The sequence below is a fragment of the Leptosomus discolor genome, chromosome 3 (genome assembly GCF_034619465.1).
Source record: "Leptosomus discolor isolate bLepDis1 chromosome 3, bLepDis1.hap2, whole genome shotgun sequence".
In the NCBI taxonomy this organism is placed as follows: domain Eukaryota; kingdom Metazoa; phylum Chordata; class Aves; order Leptosomiformes; family Leptosomidae; genus Leptosomus; species Leptosomus discolor.
The window spans coordinates 19,925,504-19,947,221 of NC_141393.1; the positions used below are offsets into that span (position 1 = coordinate 19,925,504).

General features: G+C 37.7%; 1 protein-coding gene and 1 non-coding gene across 2 annotated transcripts in view; one reads left to right on the top strand and one right to left on the bottom strand.

Annotated features, from left to right (window-relative positions):
• TDP1 (tyrosyl-DNA phosphodiesterase 1) overlaps positions 1–21,718 on the bottom strand; it is a 48,234-nt gene continuing 26,516 nt past the window's right edge. The window contains exons 14-15 of the mRNA XM_086462697.1: positions 9,792–9,906; positions 1–74 (exon numbers count right to left, since the gene is read on the bottom strand). Coding sequence (XP_086318823.1) covers positions 1–74; positions 9,792–9,906 — 189 coding nt within the window. The remainder of the gene's footprint in view (positions 75–9,791; positions 9,907–21,718) is intronic.
• On the top strand, positions 15,831–15,912 carry TRNAL-AAG (transfer RNA leucine (anticodon AAG)). The gene has a single exon. It is a non-coding gene; the product is annotated as a tRNA-Leu (tRNA).

Below are 21,718 nucleotides of genomic sequence, written 5' to 3' on the forward strand. Positions count from 1 at the left end.
TCATGATGGAACCCACATATTTCCATGTGTATCAGGGGCATTAGTGTAAGGAATATTCCAAATCCACGGTTGATCTGTAAACCAAAACAAAAACATGCTCATGACAAATTCAGTTATTAAATGTAAAATATTGATGGTCTTCCTCATGCCCCTTTGGAGGAAGAGGGTCAAACGTCCCACTGATTTTCACATAACCCCATGTTCAATTTCAGTGTACTGGAAATTTTTATTCATCTATTTTTTAAAATGGTAAGATTTAGAGTTTCCAAAAGGCTTTGCTTTCTCTCCAAAAATTATTTTAAATAAAATTATCATAACCCAACATACTCCCCACCAGATGTAAAGGAATTCTATTTCAGACAGTATACAGGAATAGTAATGCAGCCAAATTTGGTTTGGCCCATAAGCAGCAGGTTTTGTACTGTGTATCTCAACCCAACAGAATTATGCTGTAACGTATCAGTATTTTTCACAGAGACAGAAAGAATTCAATACCTAAGAAGGATGCTCCTGAGCTCTGAAACGTTCAAGTTTGCACCTCACTTCTCCAATCTTTAGATGAGCAACAGGTTTGCAGCAGACAGTTCCCTCCCTTCCCTCCCTCCACTTTTCAAAATACAGAACCTATTTCCAACTCCTGGGAAGGGGGAGAGGCAATGCTAGCTCTGCAACCTGCTCTAGGCTCTTCCTCCTACCACATACACGTGGCAGAAAAGCAGCGGGTCTACAAAGCCAAGCTATTATTCTACTCTCAGGCTACTACTGAATCACAGAGAAAATTCCTTCAGTCCTTTCAGTGATTTTCCTCAAGAAGTTTATATACATGTAGCCTGCTTCATTTCTCCAACTACGAATGAGCCCTGAAGGAAGTGACATTAATCTGTACAACGCACAGATCAAGCCTAATTGTACCGAGGATGACGGGAGTAGTTCATTTATTAAAAACAAGCTACTCATCTGCATGATATTCGATGTATACGTGCTAAAGAAGATTTGCTACATGCTTGTCAATTGAAATTTCAGATAAGCTATTGATTGTGATTACCGTTGTCCAAATTTAAGTTTACAGGATCCAATACCAGCTCTCACAATACATGAAGTAAGAATTACTGTAGCAAGAAGGGGAGAGTAAGAAGCAGTAATGAAGGAACGTATAAATTACACGACAGCACACTGTGACAAGTAACAGGCCGATTAAACACGGGTCAGGGAGAACATTCCTGCCAAGTCTCATTACTACTCACTACTAGAGTGCATTTAATTCTAGTACTGTAGTTCCATATGTTGCAGTGAAACATGTCCCAGCTATGCAAATGTTTTACAAAAGTGTCTGTTTACAGCAGAAAGAGGGTAATAGGAAAATGCTTTAATTACAACAAAATTAAATCTGCTTGACTTGAAAAAACGACTTCACGTTTAGCGACTATGAAGACTGATAGCGACGTTACAAGTCACAGGAATATGATCACCAGAGAAAGAACGGCCTGTGCAACAAATGCCATCTTTCACATAATGTTATTATAAGAGGACAATAAAAGCAAACATCCATGTCTTCCTCTGATTTAAAATCATGACATAGCTTCTAGGTGGAAGGAGGAGTTGGCTAGCTTTAGGTTACAGTGGAGAGGTGATTTCCAAGCACAAAAAAATATAGGGCATTGAAAAACTGAAGAAACTATAGCACTTAACTCAGTGCACTGCCAAAAAATGATTCTAGGTTTCTGGGTCAGCTGCAGGATATCAAGACTTCGAGTGATCTCTTAAAAAAAAAAGAAAAAGTAGCACCATTATTCCCCTAAGCCTCTTTTATCAGTCTCCTGCTTGAGAGCCATGAGTACCTTTTGTATTTCAGGTGAATACCTTACCACATAGTCAACATTAGTAGTTATAAGAATGAGTACCGAATAAAGCAAATGTTGGAAAAGCATTCAGGATTTCAAGTGTACATTCAGATTTGATCACTGACCTCCATCTACGACATCAGAATAAACCCAGTCCCACTCAAGCACTGGAATTTGTCACTTGGAGCACATTATGCAGCTTGGACGTATTCATCTTTGCTACCACCTGCAGTTACTCTGCTTAATTCGGCAAAGCATACAGGCAGAGAGGAAGGCTTAGATGTACAAAAAAAACTTCAGTCACCTCTTATAGCACTCTGAGAGGCTTCAATACCTAATTTAGCTCTTTTTTTTTACTGTGGCTATCTTAACATTTTCTTAAGGTAGCTATTAACATACTTGGAACTTTGTTCTGTTAATGGGATGCTGTTGGTTTTACAAAACATCTGATACTACTTTAATAAGCCATGTGTAAACTATTGCTGAAACAAATTCCAATTCAGCGATTTTTAAAATGTCAGATCCAATTCAAAATTATTTATCACTTTAATAGGAGCTAGAGCAGCACGAGAAATACAATGACTGTGTACAAATACTGTATGACCGCAGCTGCTTACTGTTGCACACCAAAATGATTGCCATGCTTTTGAAAGTTAAATCCTTTGATCTTCTGGGGAAAAAAAAGGTTAACTGTTCCCTGTTTATAGCCCCTCTCTATGTATTTTAAGTGTGCCCAGTGTACTTACCTTCCACACCTTTCGAGTTCAGTTCTTCATTTCTGATACCCTAATTTTGTCTCAACTGCATGTTACTGGAATTGGCGTTACCCAGTGACCCAGTACCACTGCTCCCTCCTTGCCTCACAAGCAGCAGAACTCTAGCACTGGAGTTAGCACACAGTAAAATGAACAGGGCCATTCCCACCCCACTGCTACTTTAAGATCATCTGAAACCTCAGACAAAGCGCTGTGTCTGTTATACTCAGGCGGCAGACTTTGGAAGATTCTTTCACAACTGAAGGGACTATCACATTTCATTTAAAGATAGAGAGGATCTGCAGAACAAAAGTTTTTTCAAGTACACCTGATTCATCACTCAAAGAATCCCCACATTTTGAGATCACGTTACAGAATATGAAACCACAGGCTGACAATTGTACAACAAGGTTGTTTTGCAGATTTTAACAACAGTATTTTACAAATGCAGTATATTGCGTAAGTCAAAAACATGCTGGCAAGCCATCTCAAAACTTTATGTTCTCATGACAGATGGCAGTATGGCATGTACAGCCAAAACCAGAAAAGTCTGTGAATTACAGGAACACACAATTGACTAGTAAAGTATAAAATACGATTAAAGCACTTTGTGATCCTCTAAAATACAAGGGTCTTTTGCACTGTGAGTGGAGATTTGGATGAGAGCTATTCCTGGTTGATTTCTAAATGCAGAGATTGGATTCTTACATCATCTTTCACAGTACTTCATGAGTCTTCCAATTGAAAAATGTAGCTTTGAAGTAGTAAGTGTTCACATATATAGAAAGGTTATTCACAAATAACTGGAGTTCAAGTCATTCTACATATACATTCTAACATGGCAAACTTACTCCCTGCTGCATGAGGCTGCAAAATTCTTCATTTCAGCATTTGCAGAAGGTGCACACTATACTTCAGTCTCTCTTCACCCCTCCCTTCGGATAAGGATGGCATTTATAAAGGAACTATCTTGTTCCTCTCCATACAAAAATCATACCCAAAGATCTCAAGAAGGGGGAAAGGGAGATGGGGTATATAAAAATATTCATAAACAAGGCAGTAATTCCTGAAGGCCAGGACAATGACCATTCATTGTGGGGAAAAAAGAAAAAGAAAACAAAACCCAGTACTGCAGTTTAAAAGCAGGATTTGCTTTTTTTTATTCTCATGACATCAACAAAAAAAAAAAAAGTCCTTTGTACTTTTCTGAGGCTTTTCCCAAGCTGTTCTAACAAAGAACCCAAACCTTGAGGTACTTATGTACTGAAGTTTCAAGTTCCTCCCATATAGCAGATGATTTCCTCAGTCAGTAAACTGTCTAAGATCTAAATCACAAATTAAGTGATATTCCTCGACTACAGCAAGCAGCTTGTACCTTTTCCCATGCAAAGGCGCACCCCCCCACACACCCCCCCGGGGTTGTATTCCTTTATGCAATGTAAGTCTGTAGTAGGAAACTTCCAATAGGGTGAACAAAAGTGATAGGGGAATCGGTCCTCAAGCACTCTAAATGAAATGCTGTACTTTCATGATAGGATCAGGTCAACTTACATCAGCAAGAGAGATAATTGCAATATTGCAACTAAGATATGAAAATGGAGCTCAGTGAGAAGATAATTTTGTACAACAAAATAGCAATACTCATCTGAAAGACTCTAGAGGGAAATAAAAAGTTGAATGTTAAAGGCACAAAGAAATTTTATTTATATAGACACCTTCGCTGTTGTACGCATGTTTCCCATGCAAGATTGGCTGTTGTTTGCGTGTTTCCCAAATACCAGACTGGATCAGTCTCTGTTTTCCTACTAAGGAACTCTCAAATTATATTGCTGGTCTACAGGTTTCTTTTATCTTAGTATCATCAATACATTCAGCTTTGTCACAGTCTTGTTATGACAGCCTGTGAAATATGTTGTAGTCAATGTATTAGTATCACTAAAAACAGGACTAGCTTTTAGGTCTCTTCTCAGAAGAAAGGATATTAGAGTTTGCACCATATTAAGCATACTGAGAGGACCTGAAGTTCTTTAAAAATTCACATAGGATGCTGCCAGTTGAGTTCTTTCAAACTCTAGAAAGTACAGAGGTTCCACGTAGCTATGCAATATTAGTTAGAAAAAAGGAGGTTACTGAAAAATGTGAATGACTTCCGCAGAAGTCTTCTTTCTTAATTTCTTAAAAAATATTTTAATTACTTGACAGGGAAAGTGGAGAATTCTAGAACCTTGGACAAAAAACAAAGGTGGGAGAAAGGTAAAGACCAGGTACAGTGACATTTTCCCAGAACTTCTCTGACCTTCTGAGGATATAGCAGGTCCCTGTAAGGGAGCTGAGTAGTAAAGGATTCCTCTAGTTTAGCTGGACAAAACACTGGTCTCCTCTTTCAGGTACTCTGCCACTTGCATAAGGCAGGATAAATGAAAGTGATCCCCACTTTAACTAATAGGATAAAACACAAATATCTAAACCTACCAGAGCTGGAGGCAAATATGCCATGAAGTTTTTCTTGGTTTTATCCAACACAACAAGAAGTTTATGTGTAATAAATGAGATGGAGTTTTACTAGTATTCTGATATCACTACAAATACTTATCAAATGTAAATAGTATGTATAATAATATTTACATATTATTATGTAAATTTTATGGTGTTCTCTTCCAGAGGGTTTAAGCAGTTCCAGAGCATTTTTAATTAACAGCTCAGAAAGAGCTTATCTAAATTCCTGCCTTGTAACCCAGTCACAACTCAAAGAACTGCTGATAAATATATTTTTAGCTCATCTGCTTTTCAGTAGTGCTATGAGACAGTTCTGTAACAAATGCATGAGATTTATTAATCTTAAACCTGTCAGAATAATAATGCAGACAAATGGTGCAGCAATGTTTCACCTGCTCAGGTCTCCCTAAAAAATCAGAAAACAGAGCCAATCAAGCAGAAACCTAGTCATGTTTAAATGTAACTAGAAAGTTAAATGCAACTCACTAGGAAAAAAAAGCCGATGAAGTAGCCCAAAATACTGACACTCACTGTAATACAACAACAACATGGTTTACAATACATGTGAACTATAGATTCACTGATTCATTGAGCTAATTAATCACATAATCATTACTTTCTGACAATTTTTAGGCCCCAAATCATTTTTTTTCCCAAGCATTAGTGTGGTTTATCGGTGGCTTTTTGTTGTTGTTGTTGTTGGTTGTGGGGTTTTTTTGTTTGTTTTGGTTTTATTTTCTTGTTGTTGGTGGTTTATTTTTACAACATCCTATGTAGTTAAAATGGGCTACTTGACATGAAAATATTTCTGGTATGATTTCTCTAACAGAAGAAATCTTACAAACTCCTCATCTCAATTTGAAGCGACTATGCTGCTACCAGCTATGGTTTGAGGCCCAGTTTCATTTTATTCTTTGTTCCCTTCAGGAAGATCAAATGACTCTGGTTGGCACAAGCAGATGGAGTTTACCTGTCCATGTATTGTAAAATGTGCAAATCTGAAATACAGCTGAAAACTAAATGAAAGCAATGGGAAAATTTTAAATATGGTATTTGTCACGGAAGTGATATATCATAATGACCTTACCAGTGACATCTTAAAGCACATCAATACATGCTTCAGTGACCACAGCTTAGCCTATGATTGTTTTAGTGAAGGATAATCTATCTCTCTGTGAGAGAAAAACAATGCAAAACCAAGAAGTTATCTGTCTCTCAATGATCACAGCTTCAGAAATCTTTGGAAGAGGAGGAAGAAAATCTTCATGATTGTTTCTCCAAGAGATCATACTTTTCTGTTTTGCCTAAACTTGTGTTTTAGAAGTAAACCCACTGACTAACGAGGCAAACCAGGCAAAGGTGGACAAGTCTTCGTATTTTTTTTCCTCCCTGCTATACGGAGTGAGAGAAAAGTAGGACTGGGATCAAGTTATTTCATTATTATTGAACTCAATGGACTTTAAAAGACTATGTATCAACCTCATGAACTATTATGGCTGAAACCAGATTATTTATATAATTTACTGATAAGTTTATCATTGTTATGTCCTGAGATGTATTTTATTGCTTTTCAAGATGCATTTACTTCACTGTAACAGCATGTTGGAAGTCCAGTCCCATCGGATAAACACCAATTAATTGACAGAAAGCCATTGTGACAGAATGACAAAGAACCTCTGTGATTAAATTATTTCCACAAACTGAGGAACTGTTTTTCTTTCACTTTGTTACATTATATAATTCTGTAACATTAAGTATGTCTGATCCAAGATTCAAGTGTGCACAGTACAAGAAAAAACAATGTATTTTGGTATACCTATCGTCTACTTAGACCTTTACATGGCAAATGGATGGCCCTGGTCAAGACTGTTCACTATTCCTCCTGCTTCTCCTCCCTCGTGCTCCTGAAAGGATTTTTCTGATTACATGAAAGTGATGTGTACTTTGTTTTCCCATGGTTAGAGAATCTTGAGTTCGTGGAAAATCCCCCAGAGCCTTTTCTCCTTCAATTATAAGGATCAGTCAATACTGTTTCTTTAGGGAAAGGATAATTACTTGCATTTCTGCTTCTCAAGACTTTATTAAAATGAATCTATTTATATCACTCTCCAGAGACTTTGGGAGTTGATAACTGCATTGTTAAGGACAGATTATTTCATGAGTCCATCCCATAACATGGGAATTCTTTAACCATCTTTTCCACCAGAAGGCTGAGGAACCAAACCAGAATATTCAGGAAGGAGATGTGAAAAGGCACAGACAGCTGACTTAGCTTCCACTGCCAAAGCCTAGACAACTTGAATTTTGACATCTGTTCATATCACAGGAGAAAGCCGAGACCCAGAAGCTGAACTACAGACAAACGAGTTCTCTACAGAAATAAGCTTTCCATGCAAAAAGTAAAAAAAAACAAACTAATTTGGAAAAAAAAATCTTTACATTTAGTTGAAATACGCATAAAACTCACTGACACAGTAGGTTAACTGCAGGAATTGAAACAAGAACAATATTAATTATACAACTACATTTTTGCACAAGGAAGGTAGCATATGTAACACATTTGAGAATATACATGGACTCTAATTTTTAATCTGTTTTAAAATTTCCAAAAATTTAAGTATGACCTTTTAGAAAAATGTTCCAAAACCATCCGTTTGAGCATTACTTAACAAGCAGACAGTGCATGTATGTCCCAGAGCACAACAGTTAGTTGTAGCATATTCTTCCCCTTCAGTTAGCTAGTAAGCCAGGCACAACCCCTGCCACCACTCCCTGAAACAACATTAACAGTACTTACATGGACTTAATGTTCTATACTAAAAACCCAGTATAATAGATTGCATTATCATTTCTACATTGAGTCAGTATTTTTTCTCTGGGACAACTGAAATACTGTTTAAAAATTCTTTTAGGTAAGTAGTAAACTCTTCCAGCAGAAAAACCATCTTAGCAAGTTACAAAAGTAACATGCATCATATTGAACAGGTGAATGCCTGGCTGTGTAGCTAGTGCCATACTTCAAGGTTTTGGCTTCTATGATCATGGATCTACCTGTGAGAAAGGTTTGTTGGGAGCTGATGGGATTCACCTGACCGAGCGGGGCAAGACCCTCTTTGCCAAAAAACTGGCCAGACTTGTAAGTAGGGCTTTAATCTAGACTCAGTGGTGGAAGGGAATGGAGTTTTGAGCAACACAGAAGAGCCATGGGCTGTGAAGTATTAGGTACCAACAGGGAAACACCTGTGAAACGCTGCAAAGGAATTAGGGCTTGTTCCTCTAAAAAGGTGACACAGTCAACAGCTCAGCTGAAGTGCCTCTGTACCAATGCACACAGCACGGATAACAAAGACGAGTTGGAAGCCACTGTGCAGCTAGAAAGCTGTGATCTGATCAGTATCACTGAAACTTAGTGGGATAAATGACATGACTGGAGCACTACAGTTCACTGCTATAAAATGCTCAGAAGGGACAGGCAACGAAGAAGGGTGGAGGGTGTGTGCCCTCTATGTAAAAGAAAGTGGATTGACTGCACAGAACTGCGTTCGAAAACCAGCAATGAACAGGTTGAGAGCTTATGGGTGAAAAATCAGAGGTCAAGCCAACAAAGGAAACCACAGGCTGCCTAACCAAGAGGATGCTGCCAAAGTAGTCTTACTTCAACTACAGGAAGCATCATGCTTGCAAGCTTTGATCCTGCTGGGGGACTTTAGTCACCCTGAAATGATGTATCTTTACTTTTACTTATTATATAAGACTCTGTAAGTCTATTTACTTATTAGCTTTTAAATATTCTTTCTCCCCACAGCATTTGTTAGTTCAAAAAAATCTACAGAAAGACCCGAGTTGTTACAAACACTATCTTTCCGAGCTCTTTGTTACTGTATTATTTCAAGCTTTGCTATAGAGAATGTCTTTTTTAGGTCATGGCTTCCAAAAAAATAAGTTATTTACAATCTTTTCACATTAGTTTTAAGAACAAAAGTATAAAAATTTACTCTTCCCAAATATCACAGGTCGTGCATCAACACCACTGTCCTCAATGTATTTTTAGCTTTAAGCCATCCTCACCCCATAGCAGCACTTACTTATCACTGAATTGCATGTTCTAGAGATAGTCTCAGATGCTGAGAAGGTTGAGATTTTGTAAATCTCTTCAAGCGATATAAAATATATCCCCTCCGCCTCTCCAAGGAGGATTCCAACACAGATCTTCAAGAAAATGAAGTCTAAAACTATGAAATATAGCACGGACCAGAAGCATCTCTTCTTTTTTCTGATTTGCAGCAACTGCTTTAGATTCGCTCTACGTTATTTCTTTCACACCCCTCACTTCCAAACATTCCTCTTTCAACACTCCTTCCCCCATCAGTTCTGCAGAGAAACATTCTGATGCCATAAAGAACACCTATTTTCCTAAGGCAAACAAGAATCCCAAGAGAGGAATGAAAAAATATTTAGATTCTTGATCCAAAACTTAAACAATAATAAAGAAAGAATTAGAACCAAAAGACTATATAGTTCCTTTCTTTGAAGTTGCAAGCAGAGTGTTGGACAGATACCACCTCAAATGCAGCCATGCCACAAAAAAATTTTAAAATAAAGCTTTGGAAGGCAGTAGAGTTCAAATGACTCAAGAGTGACTCAAACCAGGTTGCTCCATATACAATACACCTACTTTTCTTCTGAAGTCACACTTTACCTTTGCTTCCATACTGTTCTGGTGGCAGGTCATAAGGTACAGGAAAACACATCGCTGAATCATTACTTTCTGAAGGCATTTTCCCTCTCACACGAAAGTAACCTTTATCCAATCCCTGTGAAGGAAGGGAAACATACAGAAGAAAGACTTACTCGTCTTGGGGGGAAAAGACAAAGCTAACCCACAATAAATTCTTTCTCAATAAAAGTTATTTTAATAAACAAAATGGTTTGCCTCTGTTACTGAGATTAGATACTTCCTAAAGCACCTTCCCGTCCTAAGAATTCAGCTTCTCTTATTACTACTATTTCAGGCTCTTCTCTTTCTTTTACATTCACTGGCTTGGCCCCACAGGGACCACACTGGATATACTCTTACCTTCTTTGTCCCTTACACGTATACCAATCTATTTCCATGGTTTCACTAGGTAAACACGCTTGTGGCCTTGCTTGTGTGAGCAATTCTATGCAAATTGCTCAAGGTCTTTGCTAGCACCACATAGGCAGCATACCTCCATACAACAAGATGTTGCTTATTTCACATAAACGCTTATAGACTTTGCAATCAAATTTTGATTATTAAACAAAATATGAACACATTTGGTGTTTAACTACAGGGTAAAGTTTTTAAAATTTTCTCTTTGCTATTTAGTTGCATCCTGACAATATTAGTTAGATGTTCAGTGTGTTTCATGTACTAAATGAAAATTCAACTTGCGACGGAGAAACAAGTCTTCAAATCTATGCTTTTCACACATCTTGGGAAACACCATCCATGTACGCTAATAAAAATTAATGGAAGTTTGAAACTGCTTGCATAAAAGTTTCGAAGACCAACTCATATTAGAATGACAGTGGATTTCAAACAAGGTTAAGGGCTACCAAAAAAAAAAAGCCATAATGCAATACAAGGGCAGATAGATTTAATGCGATTCAAGTAACTTTGGCAGATGAGATTGCTTAGCCACTTCTCCAGAGGAATAGGATCTCATTCATCAATTGTAATGAGTTATACAAAAGCAAATCTCTAATACTGAGATTTCCAATAGGCTATTGTCAATCAAGTACAATTTGATTAGAATAGACTAAAAGATTAAAGGCTATCAAGCTTTTATTATTTATTTCTAAGATGTTACTGAACAATTGTATTTTTCTTTCTAAAAATCATAGAATAGTTTGGGCTGAAAGGGACCTTTAGAGGTCATCTAGTCCACCCCCCCTGCAATGAGCAGGGATATCTTTAGCTCGATCATGTTGCTCAGAGCCCTGTCCAACCTGACCTTGAATGTTTCCAGCGATGCGGCAATTACCACCTGTCTGGGCAACCTGTGCCAGTGTTCCACCAGTCTCATTGTAAAAAATTTCTTCCTTATACCTAGCCTGAATCTACCCTCTTTTAGTTTAAGGCCAGGTTGGATGGGGCTTTGAGCAACCTGGTCTAGTGGAAGGTGTCCCTGCCCATGGCAGGGGGTTGGAACTAGATGATCTTTAAGGTCCTTTCAAACCCAAACCATTCTGTGATTAAAACCACTACCCCTTGTCCTATTGCTACAGGCCCTACTAAGAAAATCTGTCCCCATCTTTCTTATAAGCCCCTCTTAAGTATTGAAAGGCCACAATAAGGTCTCCCTGGAGCCTTCTCTTCTCCAGGCTAAACCACCCCAATTCTCTCAACCTGTCCTCATAGGAGAGGTGCTCCAGCTCCCTCATAATTTTTGTGGCCCTCCTCTGGACTTGCTCCAACAGGTCCATGTCTTTCTTGTGTTCAAGACTCCAGAGCTGGATGCAGCACTGCAGGTGGGGTCTCATGAGAGTGGAACAGAGGGACAGAATCACCTCCCTTGACCTGCTGGCCATGCTTCTTTTGATACAGCCCAGGATGCGGTTGGTCTTCTGGGCTGCAAACGCACATTGCCAGGTCATGTCTGAATATTAACTTATACTTTATCTAAACTGTCGGATTCGTCAGTCCAAATTTTACTGGATTACTGTTTTGTGATAGTACAAGCCAGCTTCTTAATTACTGTTAAATAATTCCATTTTATTCAAACATACATGCTGGCTGAATTGATAATCCCATCTCTATACATTACTTTTACAATACTGCAAGTTCTTCTTTACTGGGGTTTTATTTCATCAAATGTTAGCACCGTAAGTTCAAGGAAGCAACATTCATACGGCTGCATAAAGCATGGGATACAAAGCAGCCTTACACCTTTTTCTTTGATATTCAAGAAGCATAGTAATAGAGAAAAGGGAGAGCTGCCAAACAATGTCAAGCTGTATTACAGCAGTTCTAGCAAGTCAGTTAAAGAAACTCCTTTAAAATATAGATACTTCTTTTGCCTCACGACCCAAAGTAACAGGAAACTACTAGTTATGATGTAAGAAACACTGTATATTAATTCAAGGACTAGGTAAAAGCCACAGCCTTTTAAATGAAAGAACAGGAGAAATAAACAAACAAGGTCCATGCTAAATGAAAATCCATTTTAAGCTTCCCCTTCTCATACCATTAAATAAATAATAAAAACCCCCAAATCTTCATTAAAACCAGGATAAAGGCTAAGCTCTACAAAAGGCTGTAAGTAACAAGCAATATGTTTAAAACAAACCAATGCAAAGAGAAGAGATTTTAAGTGTTCATTTTAAAAGCTCATAAATATGTAAGGATTTCAAATTGACTGAACAGAAAAATAAAAAATTCAGAATTACTTAGAAAAAACGCAACAATCAAGTTAAAGCTTTACTTTCAATGAACCTGAATCATTCCCAGACTGATAGAAATTTCATGTAAAAATGAAAATGACCATACTTATGTCTGTAGTGGAATGAACATGAAATAAGCCAGGGATGCTATAGCTCACAAAGAAGCAGCAGCGTGCAAGTGGTAGTGGTAAGAGCTTTTTTCACAACTCAGAGTGGTCAGGTTTCAGTTGGTGGAGGGTCTGGGTGGTGTGCAGTCCTAGATACTACTCATAAGGTGACATTTAAATTGCAAACTAAAAGGGCTTGCATGAGGGTTTATTGCCCCAAGCACCTGTGAGCTTTCCTCTTGACTTCTACATGCAGCTATCAGAGAAACGTAGAACAGCAGAGAAGGCTTTTCTGCTGTACTGCAAGTTGGTTCTTATTCTACAACGAATTTCATATGCACGCCTGATTAAGAGCACTAAAGTTACAGCTGTTGCCTGGCACCATCCGAGTTTGAAATCTGTACAACCACTGCTATCAAAGCACATAGTGTAGAACAACACCTACTTAGGCCTCTACATACATACACAGTGATCTCAATTTAATTCAAATATCAGGAACTACACCACAGGTATGTTCACAGCAACGGGTGCTTTTTCACACAACATGAAAGAAAAAAGCACCACTTGTAGACATTTTTAATCTTATTTTCTTTCCTGGTATCCATCTTTTTTCAACACGGTAATGTTTTGGTTTCTGCTTCATTTCTTCTACTCTGTTCCCTGTTATTACTTCAGTGTGGGTTTTTTGAGGCATTTTGCTTCCTTCTCTTGTTCTACACATTTGCTTTCCTCCTCTTTGCTCTTCTCAGTAGTCACCAGTTATATATTCCTCTCCTCTGAGTCTTATTTCTTCTCTGATGCGGTCCTCCACCCCCACTGGACTCCATCAGTTGATCGCAAAATTGTTTCATTTGTCTGTCAGAATTTAAGCTGTGGAGATCTTCCATTCAGGAAATGCTAATCTAAGAAAAGATACTTAGTTTTCCTCAAAACATCCTGGAGTAAGAGGCTAGGTTATGGAATAATTCTTTAACGAGGCTCTCTGAAGAGATTCACATGCTTTTAAAAATAACTCTCATGTGTCTATTTTCACACAGAAAAATCACACAGAAATTGAAAAGTCACACATTTTGTCCGTTTTGAGCATTTCCTGAATGCTGACAGCTCTCATTGCTGTTTCCAAAAACCAAACCAGCAGGATCTTGCCTAAAAAAGTTCTGCCTGCCTTGTAAATTTTCCTCAGCCATATTCTATTCTTTCAGACTTTTTCCCTCTGCAACTATATTTTGCTCTTTGACTGCTGCTCACAGCAGTATATTTTGAAATGTTAAGAGATTTCTCAGTTGGGAAAGCATTTTTTTTTACTGTACTTATGAAACTTTAGATGCTGTTGCAGGTTCTATTAGTGCCTTAGCATCGTATGTTGCAGAAGTAGGCATCAGCAGAAAGAATGGGAAAAGGAAGTAGAACAGCTTTTAAAACTGCTTTCCAGCTTTTTTTGCCCTAAACAGAAGGCAGATTGCAGACTATAAAAAAAATCAGGCAAGATAAAGGTAAGAATTGCTATCGCTACTTGAGTGGAAATTAACACAGATATCACTACAGTATTTGGGTACTATTGAAGTAACTCCAACATGAGACAGCTGATTATTCTACTGGACGATTATGGGACTATCCTTTCCCTTACCAGTGAACAGAAAAAAGCCCGCTGTTCAGCAAAACTATTTAAAAACTACTAGTTTGGGCAGTAAATAATCAAGGATGCACACAAACTTTACAGTGATCATGTTCCTCTAGCCAGAACACACAATGAAATCCTTCCTCAACACTGACGCACATTTATTCAGAACAGAGCTTTACTTGACTGTATCAAAACTAGTTTTGCAAGTGACAAATTCAGGTAGCTAACCCCAAAGTTCCTTGGCTTGGAAAATGTGTCTCTGGACTTTGAAAACCTTGCAGCACTTCTGTGAACACTAAAAGCAAGATTTAACATCCTAAAGTCCACATGTAAAATCTTGGGTTACCTACTTTGTATTTATTTCCCCTCCCCAACCAATAGAGTCTATTTCATACAGGATAGAAGACTTCACCTGAAACTAGAGAAATCAAAGAAGAAAGTGGTACTGTGTTACTCTAGAAGTTAATGTTACAGTCAAAGAGCTTAACCTACTTTATTTTGGTTCTGGTCTAAGTTGAGCTATGACTGAAGGTGCTTGGTTCAGTTGTTTGAACTCAGCAAAAATTTAAGCAGTTCAGTTCTGATGATCACACACACAATAGGTGGCTGCTCTCTAATCCAGATTCATCTCATGCACCCATCCCCACAGGCAACGGTAAAAGAGTATTTGACTCATTACCAGTGAGTATTCACCATAAAACACAGTATTTCAGAATCTGAAGTATTGTTAGCTGTCTGTGACTGATTATCTAGATATAATTGTAACATCTGATAACACTATGTAGGCAATTCCAGGTTAAGTTCTCAGGTTAATAGCAACTACTATATTTCTCCGAGTTTATACTTTCAAAAGTGACTGGCTAGTACCTTATTCTTCAACTGACCTTTTAGAAGATTTAAGTTTTCCACAAACTTTTATACCATTTTGCAGGTCAAGCTCAATTGATTATATTATCAGACATGGAAGCTGTGAGAAGGAACTATTTATTTTAAAAAGCTTTCCATTAGACACTTCCAGGATTTTTCAAAGAAAGTAATTACTGCAACATGCTTCCCAGAATGCCATACTGTTAGGTGATGAGGTTCTCTCAACATGTTTTACATGTTGAAGATGTAATTTATTTCAGCCTCTGGAAAGGAATCCCCAGCAGCTGAAAGAGCAAGCTGAACATAAGTGAGAGCAAAGATGTAGGAGGTGAGAAATAGAAACTGAGATAGAAAGGGAAATGCAGTTCAAACACAGGACATGATGTTTTTAATACACATTATTTTTTAATCAAGAGAAGCTTGTGATCTAGTATCAGCATCAGCTGATTTTCCCCTAAACACTAAAACTGTAAATGATGACAGCTGCTGCTATGTTGAGAACAACCATTCAACATATTTCTGAGAGTCTGTATCAGCACACGAGGCCAAGACCCAACCTCAAAGCACAAGTTCTGGAAACATTTTAAAAACCAGACAAAAACTGGCAGTCAACAGACGGCAAGTGAGGAATGATCCACTTCCAAATTTGCATTCAGCAGAAAATAGAAGGCACAAACTGCAGAGCTAGTAAGAGTTTTTAAGATTAGAAATATTGTGTGCTACACAAGGCCACCAGGGTAGTGTGGCCGAGCGGTCTAAGGCGCTGGATTAAGGCTCCAGTCTCTTCGGGGGCGTGGGTTCGAATCCCACCGCTGCCAGGAATGTTTTAATGGCTGGACTCTATGATCTTACAGGTCTTTTCGAACCTAAACAATTCTGTGATACTAAGTTTTAACTTCTACCAGAGTAAGTGTCATTAACTTTGTGACCAAGCTGCATGAAACAACCCAAAGAAACAGAACTACGAGAAACTGGCAGTACTAAGTCAGCATTCCAACACTTACAGCATACTGTGTCTCTTGAGGACAAGGAATGCTCAGTTGTTTCAAAGCACTTCATCTGGTTTGTATTCTGTGTATTTTTAGTTGCAAACAAACTCTAGAATAAATTCAGTTTCAAAAAATGTTAGTCTATTCCTAGCTCTCAGTTACCTTCACCTATCTAAGACTACTCTGCCACACAGTAGGTTAAAACCACACTATGAAAAGTCTTGACAAACAGACTGTCATCGAAGAAGCACTTTTAATGCAGTTAACTGCAGAGCAGATTCACAAGCTAAGCATTGCAACTTGAGTATCAGATGACTGCATGTACATAAGGCAAGTATTAATAAATTTGTCTCTGACTACCTCCTTGTTATCAGGTGTCTCTGCAGGCACTTCCCAGTGAGGAAAGAGTACCACAGTCCCTCTCCCCAATTTGCTCCCATATATACCATATCATGTGACTACTGACAGGTAACTTGCTTTTTTTCTGTTTGCAAGTCTTTACAATTAAGTATCAGTATTTAGGAAACTAGAATGAAAAGAACTAAGTATTCGCTTCCAAAATATGTATTAAATGTTACATATTTTTGCAAGTTTTAGATGAGCTTCAATTAAATCATGTTCTGAGAGGTCTGAAACTCAAACATAAGACTATCTCATGTACACTGGCAGGTTTTAGTACAGCCACCTGTACAGGAGCACATTTGCATGTTTTCTAGAATGTATGTAAAACAAGTAAGACTTGTGAGAGCTGTAAAGAAAGCATTGTACTTACACAAAGCGTCTTTATATTGCATACATTTTAATTACTCTGTCTGACAAGATCAAACTAAACTTTAACATGAAGTGTGATATATTAGAATTATGTTTCTCATGTATACACATTTCTGTCAATTCTGGATGAACCACCCTCTCATTCATTTGTTGAAAACCAACCAAAGGCCAACCTATTGCATGCTATGTAAAAAATACAGCAGGCTGAACAGACTCAAGGAGCAAGCAGAACCTAGAAAACATCATTGTCAGATTTGTATCTGGATCTGTTTCTCCAGATTTATACTTGCATCTCATGTGCACCTTTGCCCCTCCACTCACTACCCTCCCAACCCAAATGATACAGAAGGAAAAAAAAAGTAGAGAATAGCAGCAAGAATGATCAATCTCCACACTACAAGCAACTGATCAGGCTAAGGACTCTTCAGCCTAGAAACAGATAAAGGTCTGTAGAAGGAGTGCAATGGAAAAGGCAAATAGGGATCATGTGGTTATTGCATCTTTCAATGCAAAAAAAAAAAATTTACTTTACCATCAAGTAAAACTAATTTTCAGAACACTATGCTTCATGCAATATTGTTAAGTTGTGGAACTCAGCCCGAGCAAGTTGTGAACGCTAGAAGCTTACAGGCATTTAAGAGAAGAAAAGAGATGCTCATAGAAGTGGCTACAGCCTCCAAGTCAATAAACCTTCACATATAAACTACTCTACATACATGCCTGACCATTATACTTTTCCATAAGCATCTGCCACAGAGTTTTCAGATGTTGCTTTGATATGACAAAGTAAAGCCTTCTACTCCCTTGACAGTGACTACTTTAAAGCATCCAGTGTGACAAAAAGGGAGAGATCTGGGGGCTTGGTTCTACCATTTATAGCAGACAATACATTTTTCTCAGCCCAGTCCTAGCCATTTACACCCATTTTCATCCAAAACTTCATTGACAGGCCTTTTCCATAGGCTCTGGTTCCAAAACCAGGCCAAAAGAAGGCTATCTCAATGTGATCCTATGCATACCTCCCCACCCTCTGTCCCCTCAAACTTGCCCTTCCTATCTCTTCCTTGCATTAGCACATTTCTCCAACTACTCAGTGAGATCAGGATCTTGTCCAGGTTTGTATGAGTAACTTTTGCTGGTTTTGATCCACTGTACGTATAAAAATTGGATTAGTTTACTCTAATGAGTAACTAAGTTCTTCAACTCCTGCTGAAGGCTCCTTTTTTACTAAATATAGTTACTAAATTTCCATATACTTTGATGACAAAGGATGGCCCAATAGAAAAAAATTCTAATCTCTAAAGGTTAATGACACTTTTGAAATGAATGTTTTTTGACAGACAGACTCCAAGGGTCAGATCCTGTCACCAGAAAGTCCACTGCAGGGTATCGTTAGACTGAAACACACCCTTAGAGCAAGTTATCTCAAGTTATGGATGCTAGATTAAATCTCATTTAAAGATATTTAGAACCATTGTCTTGAAATGCTGACTCCTAATGCTGCATAAAGGAAAAACTTTGCCAAAAGCATTGGTGTCTACTAAAACATTACAAATATATTTAATTAATGAAAGGCATGTCACTAATGACAGCAGCTTGCACAGATATGCCTGAGGACACCTTAAACTAATGTGGACACTGCTAGCACAGCAATCATAACACGATACTTACCATGGCTCTGTACTAGCTCCAGTTCTTGGGACAGCTTTGCTAATTTGTACTGAACTCTACTGCTATAACCATCAACTGGCAACTCTGAAGAAAGAAACATCTTGTGTGCATTAAGCTATTTTTAGTTTTCAGATGTAAGATTGCATTATGCATGCATCATAAGGATAAATTTACACTGCAATAAAAACCATCAGCCATTCAATTCCTTGATGCCTACAGTTAAATTTGTTTCCAGCAGTATTTATTCACTTGTTGGTAATGACTCATCTTCCCCAAAGTTTCTGCGCTCTCAGAAAAGCATTTGGTTCCCAAACAGCCCCACTCTACCCCCTCGATGATTCTATAATGTAGCTTGCTTACACATCTATAACCACGTTAAGGGTATAAGCAAAAGTTCAGTTTTGAAAATACTGGCCGCTAGCTTTTGCATTTGACACTGACTACATTAAATATAACCTGTGTTTATCTTCAACTTTAAAAAGAAATCAAAGCAGCACAGAAACTGTATTTTTAACATAATTTTTTTTTCTTGAGTGAAGGTGGACACTCCAAGATGAAAACTAGAACTCCATTATTGCTGTAAGGTTGACAGTTACACAGATCTTAGATGAGACAGCACAATAACACTACTACAGTCTTCAAGCCTGAAACCTTGTTCTAGGGGACAGTCACAACAATGAGATAGTACGGAGCAGTGGAGTAGATTGGCAGTGGACAAATCCTGCTTCTCTAATTAACATGATATCACCTTGCAGGCATACTATACGAGATTACAGTTCCTGCTCCCAGTGCATGAAACGTATTCATTCTCTCTCCTTTTTGCTACTACAAACATTAAAAACAAAATAAACATTTTTCATCCTCTTACTTAATGGTCAAATTTTCAGCAGTGACTCTTCTCCACTGCAGGAACTTTGCTTGCTGCTTCAACTAATGTCAAAACAACATAGAGCTATACAGCAATAGGTGAATTTGATCTTTTTTTGAACATAGTGGGGATTGGAACAGGAACACCCTGACTGCCTTTTCCAAAATGCTGATCAAAAGGAAAAAACAGAACCCCAGAAATCAAGGACTCTTACACATTTAAAAACTAAGTGTTCTCTGGGGTTCAATCATAAACAAATTTAGAGTGTGCATATGAACGTAGAATGCAGCAAAAAATGCTGAAAAGCCTTTAAGATTAAGCAATGCAGCCACCCTCTCACACGAAGCATAACTATCTCTAGTCCCTAAACAGAGGTTTAGAAAAGAAGGGAGAAGAAAGGTTAAATTTTTGCAGTGCTTCAGCAAAACCCTTCCTCTCATGAGTGCAGACCCAACCAATGTCATCTCTGCTGCTCACCCTGATGACCACAAGGCTTGAGCTTCAAGAACTGTTTACTTAAGAGTATTTACCAAAACCGTTCTTTACAGCTGTCATTACTAGTAGAGTACTCACATTGGATTTATAGCAGAATCTAGCTTTAATTTTTCTCAGGTAAACAGGCCTGAAGGCTTCTGCTAAAGGCTGGAGTAGATGCATGATAAGTATCCAATGAATTCTTAATCATCAGTAAACTACACTTAGACACTACATTTAAGTTCTGGTTATTTTGATGCAACAAGAGAATAAAAATACAATTCAATTTTAATAATTCTCAATCTCTTAAATGGCTAAGTGGATTTTACTCCAACTGCTAAGACTGGACTGCAAGCAGAAACAAAAACATTAATAATTTTGGTCTAATAAACACCCAGAATGATGAAAGAGTCATTAACAGCAGAAAGACCTAACTACTTTGCAAAGAAGGTACAGTTTTAACTTCAGATTGCTGAAATTTTCTAAGGTTCCAGTGTTTCAGAAGCTTTTCTATTCCTAATAAATAAGTTAAATGCTCCTGAACAAATAACTGTTCATCAAAATGAAGTCCGATTTTAGAATGAAACTGAATTAGTTATAGAAAAACTCACAAGAGTAAGATCAAAGGCATTAAGATTTATAATTTTAGCTGTGGGGAAGAAAATTCAAGATCTTTTTACATAAGGTTTGGCCCTCAAAAAAGGTTCTGGTGATCCTCCCCCTCCCCTACATGCAAGAAATTCTGTGTAGAGTATGAGACTCAGGATGGAACTCCAACCAAACATTCTCACAGGGGTTTTGGTTTTGTGGGTTTTTTTTGTTTGTTTGGGTTTGTTTTGTTTTGTTTATTTTTTTTTTAAAGTGAAAATTTTGCAGATTGTCCAGATCTGAAACAGGCATGGTCACTCTTGGCAATAAAGCTAACTCAATTATTCCTGATTTTCACCCATTTGAAGCATGTTTTTCAAAACTAGCAATGCATGAAAAAGCCAGAGTCAGAATATTCAAATTATGGAAAATGACTGCACAATCTGGCGATCAGTTATGTTCATACAAAAAGCTTCATTCACTGAAGTATAATCATACCACCACCACATGTAAATTCTTTGCTTGGCAGCATCTGGAAACAACAGTAGCCAACTCCTTAGAACATTATTTTATCCCTTGAGGTCAGTTGCTGTTAGAAGTAAAATATGTTTGCACAGTTTTTTTGCCCAACACTTCATTATTCTGTTATTAATAGTTGTTTACGCAAGCAATATTTGCCCTTTTTTTTTTTTTTTTTTTTTTAGAGTGCAGTGATATCAAAGCCAATGCTTCCCACTATAGAAAGCTGTAGGATTCTTCTTGTTTCAGTCTCTGATCAATGCATTCTCTCTAAAAGTTTTCTTCCACATAAACCATGCTGGAGAATGATGTCTGAGTGTTTAAGGTTCACAATATCAGAGACCACACCACTACATAAACTCCTTAATAAATGTCAAGAGTGAGATACAGGAGTTCTTTAGCTACAGCCAGAAACCATCGATCTTGATATGAGACTACAATTATTCAGTTATCGTAAGTAAACATTTTTACGATGTCATAATATCAGTAAATATTCATTTGGGAGTACATTACTAATCAACAGAAATGATGAAACATTATGTGCACACTTATCTAGGAAAGATGTATTTTTCATCAGAAAAATATTTCTAAGGACTTTTAGCATACAAACGCTTCTTCAGAGAAACTTCCAATTTCTTCTCTGGAAAAGAAGAAATTTCACATAGGAAGGAGTTTGAATGGTTTCTGATCATAGACTAACTGCTGTTGGTTACATTTTGGTACCAAGAAGTTCACCAGAGAGAA